Genomic DNA, 16,898 nt, shown 5'->3' on the forward strand with positions numbered 1-16,898 from the left:
GGGCCCCCTACACATTCAAAAAAACATTGGTGGCGACTTATTCGTTCTTTTCAGTTGCAATTTGTTCGTTCTCTTTCGTCTCGACTACTTCAATCTTTTCCTGAGCTTCTTACAGTTAGGGTTGCCACCTTTTCTGGGAAAAAATACCGGCCTTTCTATATATTTATCTTTTTTCCCTATTTGGGACCAGCCGTCATTTCTACTGGCCAGGCCTGTAAAATACCAGCCAAGTGGCAACCCTACAGCACAGCCCCCGGGCCTGGGACAATAGTCCCCCCTGACGAGGGTTGCCACCAGAGTTGCCAGGTTGGCGGTTTTCCAGCCTAATTGGGCAACTAATTTAAAGTCCAGGCTGGTTTTGAAACTACAAACAAGCCAAGGTACGGATTTGGGCTACTTTTTTGGGCCTTTAGCTGTTTGTATTTTGGAAACCGGGCAAAGTTTTTTCTTGACCTAATGTGCCAAGCCTGTGTCTCCCAATGCATGTTGGGTAATGTAGTTTTTGCTTAACTATTTGTCAACTGACAAGTTGAATGTAAGACTACAATACCCAGCATGCAATGGGACTGATTTCAATAGGGAATAAAGATAAATATATAGGAAGGTCAGTGATCCCAATGTTATTAATAGGGAATAAAGATAAATATATAGGAAGGTCAGTGATCCCAATGTTATTAATAGGGAATAAAGATAAATATATAGGAAGGTCAGTGATCCCAATGTTATTAATAGGGAATAAAGATAAATATATAGTAAGGTCAGTGATCCCAATGTTATTAATAGGGAATAAAGATAAATATATAGGAAGGTCAGTGATCCCAATGTTATTAATAGGGAATAAAGATAAATATATAGGAAGGTCAGTGATCCCAATGTTATTAATAGGGAATAAAGATAAATATATAGGAAGGTCAGTGATCCCAATGTTATTAATAGGGAATAAAGATAAATATATAGGAAGGTCAGTGATCCCAATGTTATTAATAGGGAATAAAGATAAATATATAGTAAGGTCAGTGATCCAATGTTATTAATAGGGAATAAAGATAAATATATAGGAAGGTCAGTGATCCCAATGTTATTAATAGGGAATAAAGATAAATATATAGGAAGGTCAGTGATCCCAATGTTATTAATAGGGAATAAAGATAAATATATAGGAAGGTCAGTGATCCCAATGTTATTAATAGGGAATAAAGATAAATATATGGAAGGTCAGTGATCCCAATGTTATTAATAGGGAATAAAGATAAATATATAGGAAGGTCGGTGATCCCAATGTTATTAATAGGGAATAAAGATAAATATATAGGAAGGTCAGTGATCCCAATGTTATTAATAGGGAATAAAGATAAATATATAAATCTCAGGATGGGGGCCCAGTACTGTCTGGGGTGGGGGTGACAGTTAAAGGCAAAGTAGAAATTGGGGGCATTGCACTTGAGTTGTACAGTTTGTCTCAGAGAATGACGGGAAGTAGCTGCTCCATGACAGACACAGGAGTCTCCTTTAAGGAAGATCTCATTTACAGACACAGGGGTCTCCCCCCACCAGTCCCCAGCTTTATATACAGAATGTTCCTCCCTGATCACTCCCTGTGGGTTTATAGATAAAACATTTAGCGCTCAGGGGGCTAAATACATTTTCAGCGCTCCCCCCCCCCCCTTGTCCCATTATATCCCCCCTCCCCCCTATTCATATCCTGCAACCAGACTCACACAAGCGACACGGCTATCGCACAGGGCCACGCCCCTTACAGCTTGACGGACAACTCATCGACCAATCGCGCGGAGCTCCTCCGGACTTTCACCAATCTGGAGCTTGCAAAGGAGGGTAAAGGGCGGCGCCGGAGCCAGCAGTTGTGGTTGAGCTGTGCAGGTAGGAGCAAACTGAGGGGAGCTTGGGGTGTGGGGTTCCTTCAGCAGGTGCCAGTGAGGGGGATAGAGCAGCTCTGGGCATGAAGAGGAGGCTGAGCAGAGATGGGAGAGACCATTACAAGAGTTGGGGGTGAGTGGGCTGAGGAATGTGTGAGGAATCAGTGTCAGCACAGGCCACATCCACTAGAACTTTGTAGGATCAGCTGTGAGGGGATACTCAGCACTGATATACACTGGCTCACCCCAGGCCAACACACTGCTTATCCCTTATACACACACACACTAGCGCATACATTTATTCCACACATTTCTCCTCACAAATCTGCAACTGAAAAAAATCACATTGTGCCACTGAAAAAAGTGACTTTTTTTTTCTTTGTGATCCTAGATATCAATGGCAAAAGTGGGGGAACCCCTGAAACTTGTCCTCGGCAGCCAACGGTACGACGAACCCGGAGCTGAGGAGCCCGGAACTGAGGAGCCCGGAGCTGAGGAGCCCGGAGCTGTGGAACCCGGAGCTGAGGAGCCCGGAACTGAGGAGCCCGGAGCTGTGGAACCCGGAGCTGAGGAGCCCGGAGCTGAGGAACCGCCGGGATGAGAATCCATGGAGCAAATTGGAGCCCAGAACTAGGGATGCACTGAATTCACTATTTTGGATTTGGCCGAATCCTTCGCAAAATATTCAGCCGAATGCCAAACTGAATCCAAATCCTAATTTGCATGTGCAATTTAGGGGTAGGAAGGGGAAAACATTTTTTACTTCCTTGTTTTGTGACAAAAAGTCACCAGATTTACCTCCCCACCCCTAATTTGCTTATGCAGAATCCGTTCAGCCGGGAAGAAGGATTCGGCCGAATCTGAATCCTGCTGAAAAAGGCCGAATCCTGAAATGAATCCTGGATTTGGTGCATCCCTACCCCGAATTAAGGAGTCCGGTGCTGAGAATGCTAGAGCTGAGGAACAGCCGGGATGAGAATCCATGGAGCAAATAGGAGCCCAGAGCTGAGGAACCTGGAAATGAGGAGGCCAGAGCTGAGAAACCCAGAGCTGAGGAACCACCAGGGTGAGAATCCACGGAGCAAATAGGAACCCAGAGCTGAGGAACCACCAGGATGAGAATCCACGGAGCAAATAGGAACCCTGAGCTGAGGAACCCAGAGCTGAGGAACCACCAGGATGAGAATCCACGGAGCAAATAGGAACCCAGAGCTGAGGAACCACTGGGATGAGAATCCATGGAACAAATAGGAACAGGCTACTAAATGGTGAGTAAGTGGCCAGACTTGTATAAATGGAGGCTGGGGAAGGGACAGGTCCCACCGAAATTCCTTCCTCTCCATTCATTCTGGGGATTCTAGGAAACAAATGGTAACCATGAAAATGAAAACAAACGCATATTGCATAGAAATCTTACAGGATTGGCAGTTCACTTGGGGGCAGACCAAAATGATTTCTCTGAAGCGTCTAAAAATACATTTGGTTTTAAATGGAGTAAGACACCAACTTGCAGAAAGGTTGAGGCTTTCTGACTAAGCCAGATAACTGTCATCCACTAACTGTCACTTTTCTGCTGGGTGGTAGTGGTGGATAGGATCCTCCATGTGCCATTGGCTTAACACCTCATGTGTTGGGATGAGAATAGGGGGCAGCAATCCCAAGTACCCAGAGCGAAGCCTATAGTACCCCACTTGTATTGGGAAATGGTCTTTATTTTAACCTCGGAATTTAAAAATATTTGGACCAGCACCACTGGTTACCAAATGGCACCAAGCTTAGCATCATATAGTAAGGTGCTTGCTATGTGCCCTTTAAAATGCAAACATAGGTTTCAAAAAGGACATGGTACCCCAGGACTTGTTGGATTTTTAAGAGACTAATGATAAATCCAGAGCTAGATATGTGCTGACAGTTGGGAGATGCTACGGAGGCATTATAGCAATGAGAGCAGGAGGTTCAAAGTAGAGGGTTGATATTTGGGGAAGAAGAACAGGATCAGGATATTTGTGGCTGAAGAGGGTCAGTATTTAGTGTGAGAGTTAAGAGTCTGTAGGTTGGAACCCAGGAAGAACGGACAGTTGTGTGTATGGAGTTTCCCTGGAGTGTCCATCACTCTCTGAAATTGCCATATCAGGCTAATTAAAATACATTTAAATTCCTTCATTGTATCCTGAGCCAATTCCATGTGTTGTACCCCAGAACTCCTAGCAGCAGTTTCATTTAAAATTAGGGATGCAGCCTTTTCCAGCAGGATTCGACTGTATCCAAGTGCCTGTCCAAACCGAATAAAAAAAAAAAATCACTTGACTTTGTGTCAAACAATGTTTTTGTTACATGCTGAGTGTGCGGTTCTCTTTAACCCGTTCTTGTATATGCAAATTAGGGGTTGGATTACAATTAGGAATGATTTGGGATGTGGCCAAATCCCAAACAAGTGGACTGGGCGCAGCCTTTTTTAAAAATACCTCCCAGAACACCCTGCAGAATTAAGTGTAGCGCCAGTTTCATATAGACTCCCCCAGAACACATGGCAGGATAAATCCAAAGCACATTCCATATAATGCCCCCAGAACACATCACAGCATCAATGCAAAGCAGATTGTATAGATAATGCCCCAGAACACACAGCGGTGCCAATTCCATATATATAGTGAGTGCCCCCAGAACACATGGCGCATATATATATAGAGATATATATATATCTCTATATATATATATCTATCTATCTATATCTATATCTATATATATATATATATATATATATATATATAGAATTGGCACTGTATTTATGTTGCCATGTTTTCTGGCCCCCAGAACACATGGCATAAATACAGTGTCAATCCTATAATATATATATATATATATATATATATATATATATATATATATATATATATATATATATATATATATATATATATAATATCAAAACAGGAGGGTTGTGGGAGCACTCTAAAGGCTTTAAAGTATATATATATAAGTATAATAAATGCTATTGCATATGTATCCAAAACAGGGGTTATTTTGTTACAAAGTTATGATCATAAAATTGATAAGCCACCATACCACGTCAAGGTAAACCCCGAATTATTTTTTATGTGCATTCTAGCATTACCTGTAATCAATGTCCATTGAACGCTGTTTTTTCACTGAGGGCTAAATCCTCCCCAGCCAGCAATCAGGCTTTTAAAGGAGAGATATTCCCAAAACAAACACCCAATTTTAAAAGCATAGGATCACCACTAGTTAGGGACCGCCATTCGGGGTTTACCTTGACGTGGTATGGTGGCTTATCAATTTTATGATCATAACTTTGTAACAAAATAACCCCTGTTTTGGGTACATATGCAATAGCATTTATTATATATATATATATAATATATATATATATATATATATATACTTTAAAGCCTTTAGAGTGCTCCCACAACCCTCCTGTTTTGATATTATATATATATATATATATATATATATATATATATATATATATATATATGATGCACCGAATCCAGGATTCGGTTCGGGATTCGGCCAGGATTCGGCCTTTTTCAGCAGGATTCAGATTCGGCCGTATCCTTCTGCCTGGCCGAACCGAATCCGAGCCCTAATTTGCATATGCAAATGGAAATTGTGTGACTTTTTGTCACAAAACAAGGAAGTAAAAAATGTTTTCCCCTTCCCATCCCTAATTTGCATATTCAGTTAGGTATTCGGCCGAATCTTTCGCGAAAGATTCGAGGGTTCGGCCGAATCCAAAATAGTGGATTCGGTGCATCCCTAATATATATATATAGTGCCCCCAGAACACACGGCAGCATAAATACAGTGGCAATTCCAGAACACACACAGTATAAATAAAGTGTTAGTTTCATGTACATTAACAACACAACACATGGAAGGGTGAAGAGAATTGGGAACCAGAGGAAGATGAAGTGGGTCAGTACCTGGGGGAGCCTGAAATTTAAGGAGGAGGATGAGGGGAATCAGTTTTGACTTATCAATTAGGAGAGGGGTTTTATTTAGGGCAACATGAGTGTCAGTGCTCCAGTTGTTCTGTAACTGCGGCTCTTACTTAGCATGTGAGGGGGCCGGGCATGTTGAGAGCTGTAGTTGTGTTACAGATGCAGAAGCAGTTTCTCACACTCAGTACCACTATACAGGATACAGCCAGTGTAATTGTGTTTTGAGATGTGGCGTGCCTATACGTGACAGCTGGAGGGAGCGGTGACAACTGCCATTTTGTGTTTCGTAAATGTGCTCCCAGCCCTGCGCCTCTAGATGGCCCTGCGGCACCTGTTTGTGTCTGTCACACGCACCACAAATAGTCTCTCTGTTACTTTCTTTGCCCTGCTCTGTGGCTTCTATATATATATATATATATATTAAATAGATTTGCAGCCGCAAATGCTCCACTTCTGTCTAAGTCCTCAGGCTCTCAGGGAATGCTGGGACATGTAGTCCATTTGCTGTGAATTTGCACAGATAATTGAATTAACCTTGAGGTTATGCACTGAATACACTATTATGGATTCGGCTGAACCCCTGAATCCTTTGCGATAGATTCGGCCGAATACTGAATCCGACTCCTAAATTGCATATGCAATTTAAATTACTTCCTTGTTTTCGTGACAAAAAGTCACGCGATTTCCCTCCCCTAAGTTGCATATGTACATTCAGATTCGGTTCGGCCGAGCAGAAGGATTCGGCCGAATCGGAATCCTGGATTTGGTGCATCCCGTACTCCGTATAACTTTCTGCTGTAAATGATGCAAGTATAAAACATACCCAAAGCAATTAGGTGCCACGCTGGGGCTCCAGTGCAGGGAATGCGGGAATAGGGTAGCGGCCAAATCCATCACAGGGAAGGAACAGAATCGTACCTGGAGCAGGTATGAAAGGACAGGTATTGTGGGGCAAGGATGTAAAAGAGCAAATCTAATGTGCTGGCTGAGGATGCTGGGAGTTGTAGTTGATGTATTCCTATAGTACACAGTGTGTTGCTTGCAGTGTTATTTTATGACACAGAATGAGTCAGGGGCTCTGATCTCTTGTTTCTCAATACCCTGCCTGTGTGTGTGATGCCAAGTGCAACTGTCAGCCACTAATAAAGCGCCTGTTGCGTAATGGCTCTGGCGTAGGACACGTTGTGGTGACTGGGGCGCCCTCGTGTGGACACACTGTGTAATGACAAGCGCATTTATCGGAACCAGCAGCAGCAGCAGCAGCAGGGGGGAGATACCATTGAGGGACTGGATAGAGGGGGAGCGGTGCGGCCAGTCCAGCGGCAGCGGTTGGTTTGTGTGTGTCCCAGTTGCTGGTCCTGCTGTCAGTCTGTACAGGCGCGGTTCTTATGAAGACCCGGGAGTGTTGGAGTCGGTAGGAGAAAAGCGCGGGGCTTGGGTTAGAGCTGTATAAATCCGAGCTGCCCTCCCGCGGCTGCAGGTTATATGATCCAGTGTGAGAGAGTTGCAGGAGCTCCCGGTCTTACAGTCAGTGTGAGTCTTGTGCAGCGCAGGGAGAGACAATGCACCAGCGATGAACTACAACTCTCTCCCTCGGGCAACAGCAGCTTCCCTGGCCCCCAGGAGCCCCACATTGTCCGCCTGTGAGTACCAGGGCTGTGGGGAAGGGGTGGTGCCTCCGTCCTCTTTTGTTTTGGAAATTCCCTCCCTGCGCTAGAGTGTCAGCTCTGCAGCCTACAGCTCCCCCTCCTGCCTCCCCCAAGTCACAGGATCGCTGAGTGTTTATACGGAGCCCTTGTGCCTTCATTCTGGGGGTTTGGCAGCATTTCTTTTATTTATGCCACTTTGGCCTCGTTGCAGTATGGGAAATGTAGTCCTTTTCCTTCTCTCAATGTGTTGCAAGAAGAGGGCACAATTCCTGGCTGGGGATCAGTCCTGGCACAGACCTTGGTGCATTTGCAGCAGATTCGGCTGATTAACCCCTTGTGCCCTGGAGGCTGCCCTTGTTTATTGCTGCACTGGCACTGGGTATACTTACATGCACCCCTGCAATAATAAGCCTGACTCTTCCCTTCCACATGTTATTACATGTCTGTATATGTATAATATATACCCTTATACATAATGTCTGTATATATAATATATACCCTTATATATAATGTCTGTGTATATAATATATACCCTTATATATAATGTCTCTGTATATAATATATACCCTTATACATAATGTCTGTATATAATATATATCCTTATATATAATGTCTCTGTATATAATATATACCCTTATACATAATGTCTGTGTATATAATATATACCCTTATGTATATAATGTCTGTATATATAATATATACCCTTATGTATATAATGTCTGTATATATAATATATACCCTTATGTATGTCTGTATATATAATATATACCCTTATATATAATGTCTGTGTATAGAATATATACTCTTCTGTTGTACAGCGCTGCTGAATATGTTGGTGCTATAATGAGGATTACAAGTGCTTCCCCTTATTAAAAGGATTTTTCCCCTCCAGCCACTGCCCCCCGTTTAATCCCCATTACACCAAGGCAGCGTGTCCTGATGACCTCATAACCTCTGACCCAGATGTTGCTAAACTGCAACCCTCAACAAACTTGATAACATGGAGCATTCTGGGAGTTGTAGTCTAGCAACATCACAGTGGACTATAATGCGTTTAGGATGATACAGGCTGCAGGGGTCTCTGGATGTTGCTTCAGTGTAGCTGACCGTAATGCTTATAGGTTGGGGGATGCTGGGAGTTGTAGTCCAGCAACATCACAGTGGGTTAAATGCAATAAGTATGAAGAATGCTTCATTTACTGGCTGCAGGGGTCTGTGGGTGTTGCTACTGTGCAGCTGACTGTAATGCAAATAACCTGCAGTTATAGGTTGGAGGGATTCTAGGGCTAAAATGCATGTAATGCAATTAATTTGTTATCTATTGGTTGCAGGGGTCTGCATACATGCAAATAACTTGCAGTAATAGGTTGGGCAGGGATGCTGGGAGTTGTAGTCCAGTAACATCACAGTGGGCTAAAATGCAGTTAATGTGATGAATGCTTTGTTTATTGGCTGCAGGGGTCTGTGGTGTTGCTTCAGTGCAGCTGACTGTAATGCAAATAACCTGCAGTTATAGGTTGGGCAGGGATGCTGGGAGTTGTAGTCCAGTAACATCACAGTGGGCTAAAATGCAGTTAATGTGATGAATGCTTTGTTTATTGGCTGCAGGGGTCTGTGGTGTTGCTTCAGTGCAGCTGACTGTAATGCAAATAACCTGCAGTTATAGGTTGGGCAGGAATGCTGGGAGTTGTAGTCCAGTAACATGTGGGTTAGGCTGAGGCAGTGGCCTGATGCTGATGAAGGTACAATGAGCGTCTGTGGCAATTGCAGATTATTTTGGTCTCAGCCAATAAGGCTAGTGAAGTCATGATGTCACAGTGCTGCTGCTTGTTTCCCCGGGGGTCGGCGACCTCCTGACTGCAGATGTTCAGTTGCCTCCTTGCTGTGTGTGTTCAGGGGCAGCATGGCTTGTTTGGTGCACTTCTCTGCTCCCGAACTACATTTCCCACAACGCCCCTCTCTCTTCTCCCCTGTGACGTCATGCCCCTCCCCTGTGTTTGTTGTGCGCGGGTAAATCTTAGAGTGTCCGGCGCGCCCTCTGCTGCCTGTGAGGAGTAAGTGCGCGGCTGTCGTTTAGCGGCTCGAGCTGAGGGAACTTCTGGGATTTTCTCAGGCTACTCGGGCTCCTTAGTAATAATATTAATCACAGGGTTCAGTGGTGTGAGTGACGTCAGTATAGGCGGGACGCTATAGGATAATGCCCGGGACACGTGGGTTTCCGCTACAGACCGCGCTGAGTGCACTTCCCTGAGTTCCCCAGCAGTTGGCGCCTGGGAGAAGTGAGTCTCCTCCCCTCGCAGTCTTCCTCTCCGTCCGTCCGTGTGACGGCGCCATTTTGCCCCTTTCCTACCCGGGAATTAGAGAAGAGGCAGCGCCGACCCCGCGGATTTGCCCCGGTCACGTGCGGGGGTGACGTTTATCCCCCGGAGAGAAGCCTGTTGTTGTTCCCCGGATCGCTCGCACCTTCCTCCTTTTATTGCGACTCCCCCGGAGGCGGGGAGAGAATAGGATGTAGCGCCCCCGCCTGGAGCTGCGGAGAAGTGTTAACAAGTGTGAGTGTAACATGTCCCTCCTGCTGCTCCTCCCGGCATCCCCTGCGACACAATCCCACAGTCTGTAGAGAGGGACAGTCACGTGACCAGTGTTTTTATCTGCACTTCCTTATCTTTAGCTCAGCCTCACTCCCAGCATGCTCAGCTACCAGCCTCACTCCCAGCATGCTCAGCTACCAGCCTCACTCCCAGCATGCTCAGCTACCAGCCTCACTCCCAGCATGCTCAGCTAGCTACCAGCCTCACTCCCAGCATGCTCAGCTACCAGCCTCACTCCCAGCATGCTCAGCTAGCTACCAGCAGCCTCATGTCCAGCCAATGAGCTTTCATGTTAAATCCTGCATCTCCCCCCCCATGATCTTTGTCATTACTTGTTTCTAAGCAGCGAACTTTATCCTCCCCAGTGTTCTCTCTCCTGACTCTTCTCTACTTCTCCTCTTTCCCTTCCCTCTCTCAGCCTCCCTCCTCCTGCCTCAGCTTCTCCTTTCATTTCTACCTTTGTACTTTCCCTTCATCCCCTCTTTATTCTTTTCTACTTGTCCTCTTTCCTTCTCAACCTCCCTCCTTCTGCACTTGGCCTCCCCTTCCCTCTCAGCCTCCCCTTCCCTCTGTTTTTCTGAGCTTTTCTCCCTCAGCCTCTATTCTTCTGTACTCACTGTCTTGCTCATCCATTTCAGCTTCTGTTCTTCTCCAGTCATTCTATCTCTTCCTTCTCAGCCTTTCCCCTTCTCTCTACTCAGGCTCTTTGTCATTAGTGCGTGTCCTATTTACCTCAGTATGTCTGCAGTCTTTCTTCCCTCTCAGTCTCATGTCCTCTGCATTTATCTCTCCAATATTAACTCATTGTCTCTGTCCTCACTCTGCCCTTCTGTCTCAGCCTCTCTTTTTCTGTATTGGCCTCTGTCATTTTCCTGTGGCTTCTCCCATTAAAGCCCTGTCACTTGCCTGCATCAAACCACAACCTTTATTCTCACTTATATTCTATTTTTTCTATTGTCTCCTTAGCTTTACTTTCTTTTACCCCCTAATTGCAGCTCCTCATTAATGCCCCTTCCCTGCACCATTATTGCCTCCCACACAGCATTTTATCCTCCTTCATTTTTGCCTCCATTTCTCCTTTCACTTTTGCCTCCATTTCTTTGCCCTGTATAACCTCACATTTTAAACACTTTCCCCCAAACCCTGTCCCCAGTTATCAGCCCTTTTCTTCAGACTTGAGAGCAGTGTGTTTTGGTAACCACCCCAAGCACGCCTTCTTCCCTCCAAATTTCCCCTTTTCCCCACTAACTTCACCCTCATCCTTGTGTTGCCCCCACCCCATTGCACAGCTCCTGTCCCCCAATGTTTTTTTCCTTTTCTCCCCAATCACCTTATTTATTATTTCCCCAGTCAGACTTCATATAAGAATATCCATCTGTCTGCCTTCCTCGCCCCTCTCTTCAGCTCCCTTATCCTCTTCCTCCAGTTTCTCAGCTGCTCCCCCCGACTCTTCTCTCCTTCATCTGCCATTGATTGTAGATCAGCTTTATGTTGGCTGATAAATACACAGTCCCAGCTGATATTGTGCCCATACGTGTGCCCATACGTGTGCCCATACGTGTGCCCATACATGTGCTCTCTGCTGATAATGGCAGACAATCTCTTACTGGCCCGACTTGCTTTTCTTTCTTTCTGGACTCCAGGATAAAGACATAAATGTTTGGGGGTACCAGTAATTGTTGATAGACATGAATGGAGCCCATCCTACTTTACCTTTATTTATTTTTTTGGAAGAGTAAATATTTTCATTTTGTTGCTCCATAGACTTCATGTCTTAGACCCCCCCCTCTTTTTAAAACTCTGTCCATGTCTGTCAGTCTTTTATTTTTGCTCTGCCTAATCTTGTCTTTGCTGATGTCATTCTATCTTGTACCTGCGATCTGATCCTGCTCTGTCTCTCTCAGTCTCTCTCATTCTGTCCTCCCCCTGCTTTTCCCTCATCATGTCTCACTTATGTGTCTTTATTTGGCCTCACTAATGTGTTTTTTTCAGCCTCCCTTTTGTGTCTTCTCTGGCCTCCCTTTTGTGTTTTTTTGGCCTCCCTGTGCCTGTCAGACTCTTGCTGCATTGACTACACGTGTGTATAAAGCATCTGTATATTCAGCAGTATATTCAGCCGCGCTGTACAAAAGAACTGTGTGTACATGAAACATAAAACATACACATGTAACTGGTACATAAATAGGGCCTGCAGCGCCTGCGGTTGTTCATCCAATAGGTGCTCCCTGTGGTTGCTCTGGTTGTTCTCCCTGTAATATATGAAATGTGTATGGGGGGATTCTTGGATATGGGGATAGATTTGGCCCGTCTTTTTTTGCCAAATACTTCAAACTGAATCCAAATCTGTAGTCATTAACTAATCCGAGATTTTGTATTCAATCCTGAAGTAAATTATGGTTAAGATTTGGCATTTGGCCGCCTCATTTTTTCTTGCTGCATTTGTCTTTTATGGGAACGTTTGATGAGCAGAGTATGGTTTATACTTATGAACCAAAGCTAGAATTGCACAATGCACCCAGTATTTTGTGTTTTTGTTTGGTTTTTTAAACACAAGGTTATAGTTTTTAATTATATTGATTTCTTTAAAGCCCTGCTCTTCCTTGGCCAAGGATATTTAATGGTGGGGGGGGGGGATTTATGGTTTACATTAATTTGGATTTTTTATTCACTTTCCCTGTTTGCCTTGACAGATGCTTTCCCTGGTGTTGGCGGTGTCTTTCCTTCCTTCCTTTCATCCTTTCCTTTCCTCCTTGCACTCCTTCCCTCCTTTCCTTAATTCCTTCCTTTCCTCTTCTTCTTTCACTACTTCCTTTTCTTCATTCCTTCCTTCTTTCCTCCCTCTCCTTCCTTCTTTCCTTTCTTCCCTCGCCTTCCATTTCTTCCTTTCTTCCCTCTCCTTTCTTTCTTCCCTCTCCTGCCTTCCTTCCTTTGGTGGCACTGCTAGATACTTCAGCCAGGAGGTCCCCACCAAAAGCCTTTCCCAATAATTTCCCTAAATCCTGTGAAGAGCTCAAAACCCTGCAGTGAAGTAAACCATGGGCTTGACATGGGGTGAGCTTTGCTGAATGTTATTCTCGGTTTGCCGCACCCATTAATAAGCTCAAGTTTTCCACTCCACTTTTTCTTGCTTAAAGGAATTGTTCAGTGTAAAAATTAAAACTGGGTAAATACATATCCTGTGCAAAATAAAAAATGTATCTAATATAGTTAGTGAGGCAAAAATGTAATGTATAAAGGCTGGAGTGAGTGGATGTGTAACATAATAGCCAGAACACTACTTCCTGCTTTTCAGCTCTCTTAGTTTACCCTGGCTACCAGGCAATAACCAATCAGAGACTTGAGGGGGGCCACATGGGTCATATCTGTTGCTTTTGAATCTGAGCTGAATGTTGAGGATCAAACTCACTGAACAGTTATGTCCCATGTGGCCCCCCTTATAGTCACTGATTAACTCAGAGTTAGAGAGCTGAAAAGCAGGAAGTAGTGTTCTGGCTATTATGTTACACATCCAGTCACTCCAGCCTTTATACATTACATTTTTGCCTCACTAACTGTATTAGATACATTTTTTATTTTGCACAGCCTATTTATTTACCCAGTTTTTAGTTTCACACTGAACTGTTCCTTTAATGTTAACAGTGTTTGGTAACATTTTCATCTTCCCCTTAATCTATTCTCTTTTTTTTTTGTTTCTGCAGATTTCCCTTGGACCTGCACAAAGACAACGTGGCCTGCCCCGGCTTCCCCCACTGGGGATCCCTTCCCCTCCCGTCCCCCTTCTTCTTCTCCCCAGTGCTGAATGGCTGCCATGGCTCCTGCTCTCACTGACCCCGACGCCCACAAGCTGCACTTCAAGCTGGCGCCCCCATCATCCTCTCTGGCCCTTGGTGAGGTTAACGGCGCCTGTTTGCCTCCTGCTCCTGAGCTGGTGTCTAGTTATTGTGGAACTATAAGCAAGCAGCAGCTGAAACTGGCCGGAGTCCTTGGCCCCTGCTCCATCTTGTCTCAGTCATTGTGCCGGGGACGGCCCTCAATGTTGGAGATCAAGCTGGAGGAGCTAAGAGGCATCACTAATTCTGGGAGAGGAGGACAAGAGGGACCTCTGAATGGGCTGGCAAAGAAACTCAATAAGCCGCCCGTGAATGTCCCTAACCTGGAAGCTTTGGTCAAGACTCCAGCCGTCTCCCCAGAATCCCCTGCTGCAGCACAAGAAGAGAAGGGAACTCCTGCGGAACCTACTTCAGGGGCCCGACTAAAAGCACTTTTACACCGTCATGGGGAAATGGAAGAGCGCGCCCGGCGCCTGCAGAAACGCCTGCGTCTGGTACAAGTGAAACAGGTGGAGCGACACCTCCATCAGCAACTCGGGGGCCTTGTCGGAGCTTCTGTAAACCGGACCCTGGAGTCTCCTGGTTTTCGGCCGAGCGTGTTCACTCGGAAAGCTGAGGCCCAGCGCAGGGTGGAGGAGGAGGGTTCCGGCTCACACGCGTTCTTCAAGGAAGCCGCCCCGCAGCTGGAGAAGCTGAGTTTATCAGGTGGAGCTGCGCTGAGGGCATGCGAGCTTGGATTTGACTCTGATGCTACTGAGAGCAGTTCAGGTGGAGATTCGGATATTGAGGAGGAGGAACTGAATCGGCCCGATACACGGAGAAACCACGTTCCACTGTGAGTATATTGATCAGCCCTTCCTCTCTATGCTTGTTACTGATCATTCAACATTATATTCCCTTTAATTGTTTCTCTGAACTTTCAATACTTCATCATAAAAGGTCTATACTAACTTGGGGCGAATCACAGAGATCATGGGGCCATGGGACTTTTTTTTTTTTTTTTTAGATCCTTGGGGATCATTTTACAGTAGCCTTACAGCGAGGCTCCAGAAGCAGCTTTGTTTGGTTGAGAGTGGGCAGTGAAGAGAACAAGAGGGTATTTGATTGTGTAAGAGTCTGTTGTGAGAGGCCCATTGCTGACTCAGCGCAAGTAGTGTGTGTTGTTGCCTTTTGTGTGTCAGCTGACGGGCCGATGTTGTTGGAAAGAATAGTGACACACATGTTCTGTTGTACAGATGATTATTAGAGTTTATTTGTGATTGCTGGGTGCTAATATGGCTGCTGAGCCCAGTAGAAGGTCCTACAATACACAAACTCCCCTCCTCTATACCAGCGATGTGTTTGCAGCACCCGGTATTTAACTCTTGCCTTGTGCAGACTCTAAGTACTGGGTGTGTTGTGCCTATGGGTGCAGTTACACTGCTAGATCTGCCTGTAATTGTAGGGTGTGTTAATTTACACAGGTGCAACGGACACTTATTGTAGTCTTTGTGTCTCCTGTGTGTGGGGCAAGGAGTTTTAGGGCCACATTGTGAACAGTCCAATTATTCTGCTGAAGTTTTGCACTCTTTAGTAACTGAGCCTTCCATTAAACACTTATACTCCTGTCTTCTCAGGGCACAGCCACTAGATTGTGACAAACCTATTTAAGAAGCCACCATGACATTGAGTATGTGTCACATGAGCAGGAACAGTCCCCTAAGTTTGCTCATAGTCTGTACAGAGAGATCCCATAAAACTATGGCAGCATAGGTATTCCCTGTACTAAGCACAATTCAGCAGGAACAGACCCTAAGTTTGCTCATAGTCTGTACAGAGAGATCCCATAAAACTATGGCAGCATAGGTATTCCCTGTACTAAGCACAATTCAGCAGGAACAGTCCCTAAGTTTGCTCATAGTCTGTACAGAGAGATCCCATAAAACTATGGCAGCATAGGTATTCCCCTGTACTAAGCACAATTCAGCAGGAACAGTCCCTAAGTTTGCTCATAGTCTGTACAGAGAGATCCCATAAAACTATGGCAGTATAGGTATTCCCTGTACTAAGCACTTTTGTGACTCAGTTTTGTGTCCTTTTTGGAAACCCATTCTGTTTGTACATAAGGTTTTATGTTTGTAATTCAGCTATAAATAGAGGCATATGATATAAAACAGCAGTTGATGAATACAATTTGTTATTGATAGCGAGGCAGTTGATATACTAGATAAGCTTGCTGGGATTGTGTCCCAGTAGTGTGTATTTTCGCTTGCCTTTCCATGTTCTTATGTTTGGAGCATGTTTGGTGCATGTTTGGAGCATGTTTGGTGCATGCAGCTACAGCTCTCCCATGCACAATGATGAACACTCCTCACTGTAGGGGAAAGCAGGGAGGGCCCAGCAAGTCTTTCAGATAAATGTAGTTGTTCACAGTGAAGGTGGCCATACATGGATAGATCCGCTCGTTTGGTGATGTCGCCAAACGAGCAGATCTCCCACCGATATGCCCACCTTGAGGTGGGCAATATTGGGCTGATCCGATCGTGGGCCCTAGGGCTCAACGATCGGATCCTAGCGTTCGCAAACGGGAGGTCGGATCGCGGGACCGCATCAACAAACAGATGCGGACGGGATTTTTAATCCCATCCGATCGAGATCAGATCTCGATCGGGGAAGCCCGTCGGGAGCCCCCATACACAGGCCAATAAGCTGCTGACTCGGTCTGTCGGCAGCTTTTATTGGCCCGTGTATGGCCACCTTGAGTGATTGCTGTCATTCAGGCTCCACCCAGAGAGAAAGCTGTAACAATGCTGCACAGTTCTGACACAAGTTAAACGTCGTTTGTGGGTATTTCTCAGTTTTGTATCTGCGGTGGCAGTTTGGGCTCGGGCACAGTAATGTCAGCTCCACACATCTTTACATTGAGTGTTTTACACTGCCAAATACACAGTTTTGGGGCTTTTTTTTTTTTTTTTTAAAAGGGATAAAGGGGCGTTCTAAAGTGAAGCTACAC

At 45.1% G+C, this 16,898-nt stretch overlaps 1 protein-coding gene across 7 annotated transcripts in view; it reads left to right on the plus strand.

The window, feature by feature from the left end:
• The first annotated feature begins 2,709 nt into the window (after window positions 1-2,709).
• LOC108702556 (KAT8 regulatory NSL complex subunit 1) overlaps window positions 2,710-16,898 on the plus strand; it is a 30,748-nt gene continuing 16,559 nt past the window's right edge. The window contains exons 1-3 of one of the 7 annotated variants that reach the window (XM_041579185.1): window positions 8,651-9,001; window positions 9,152-10,037; window positions 13,775-14,741. In XM_041579185.1, coding sequence (XP_041435119.1) covers window positions 13,876-14,741 — 866 coding nt within the window. In that variant the 5' untranslated portion in view covers window positions 8,651-9,001; window positions 9,152-10,037; window positions 13,775-13,875. Of the gene's footprint in view, window positions 3,143-6,815; window positions 7,480-8,650; window positions 10,038-12,987; window positions 13,128-13,774; window positions 14,742-16,898 lie in introns of those variants that run through there. The other 6 variants (XM_018238091.2, XR_005964802.1, XM_018238089.2 and 3 more) reach the window with 6 other exon arrangements.

The sequence above is a fragment of the Xenopus laevis genome, chromosome 9_10S (assembly GCF_017654675.1).
Source record: "Xenopus laevis strain J_2021 chromosome 9_10S, Xenopus_laevis_v10.1, whole genome shotgun sequence".
Lineage (NCBI taxonomy): Eukaryota > Metazoa > Chordata > Amphibia > Anura > Pipidae > Xenopus > Xenopus laevis.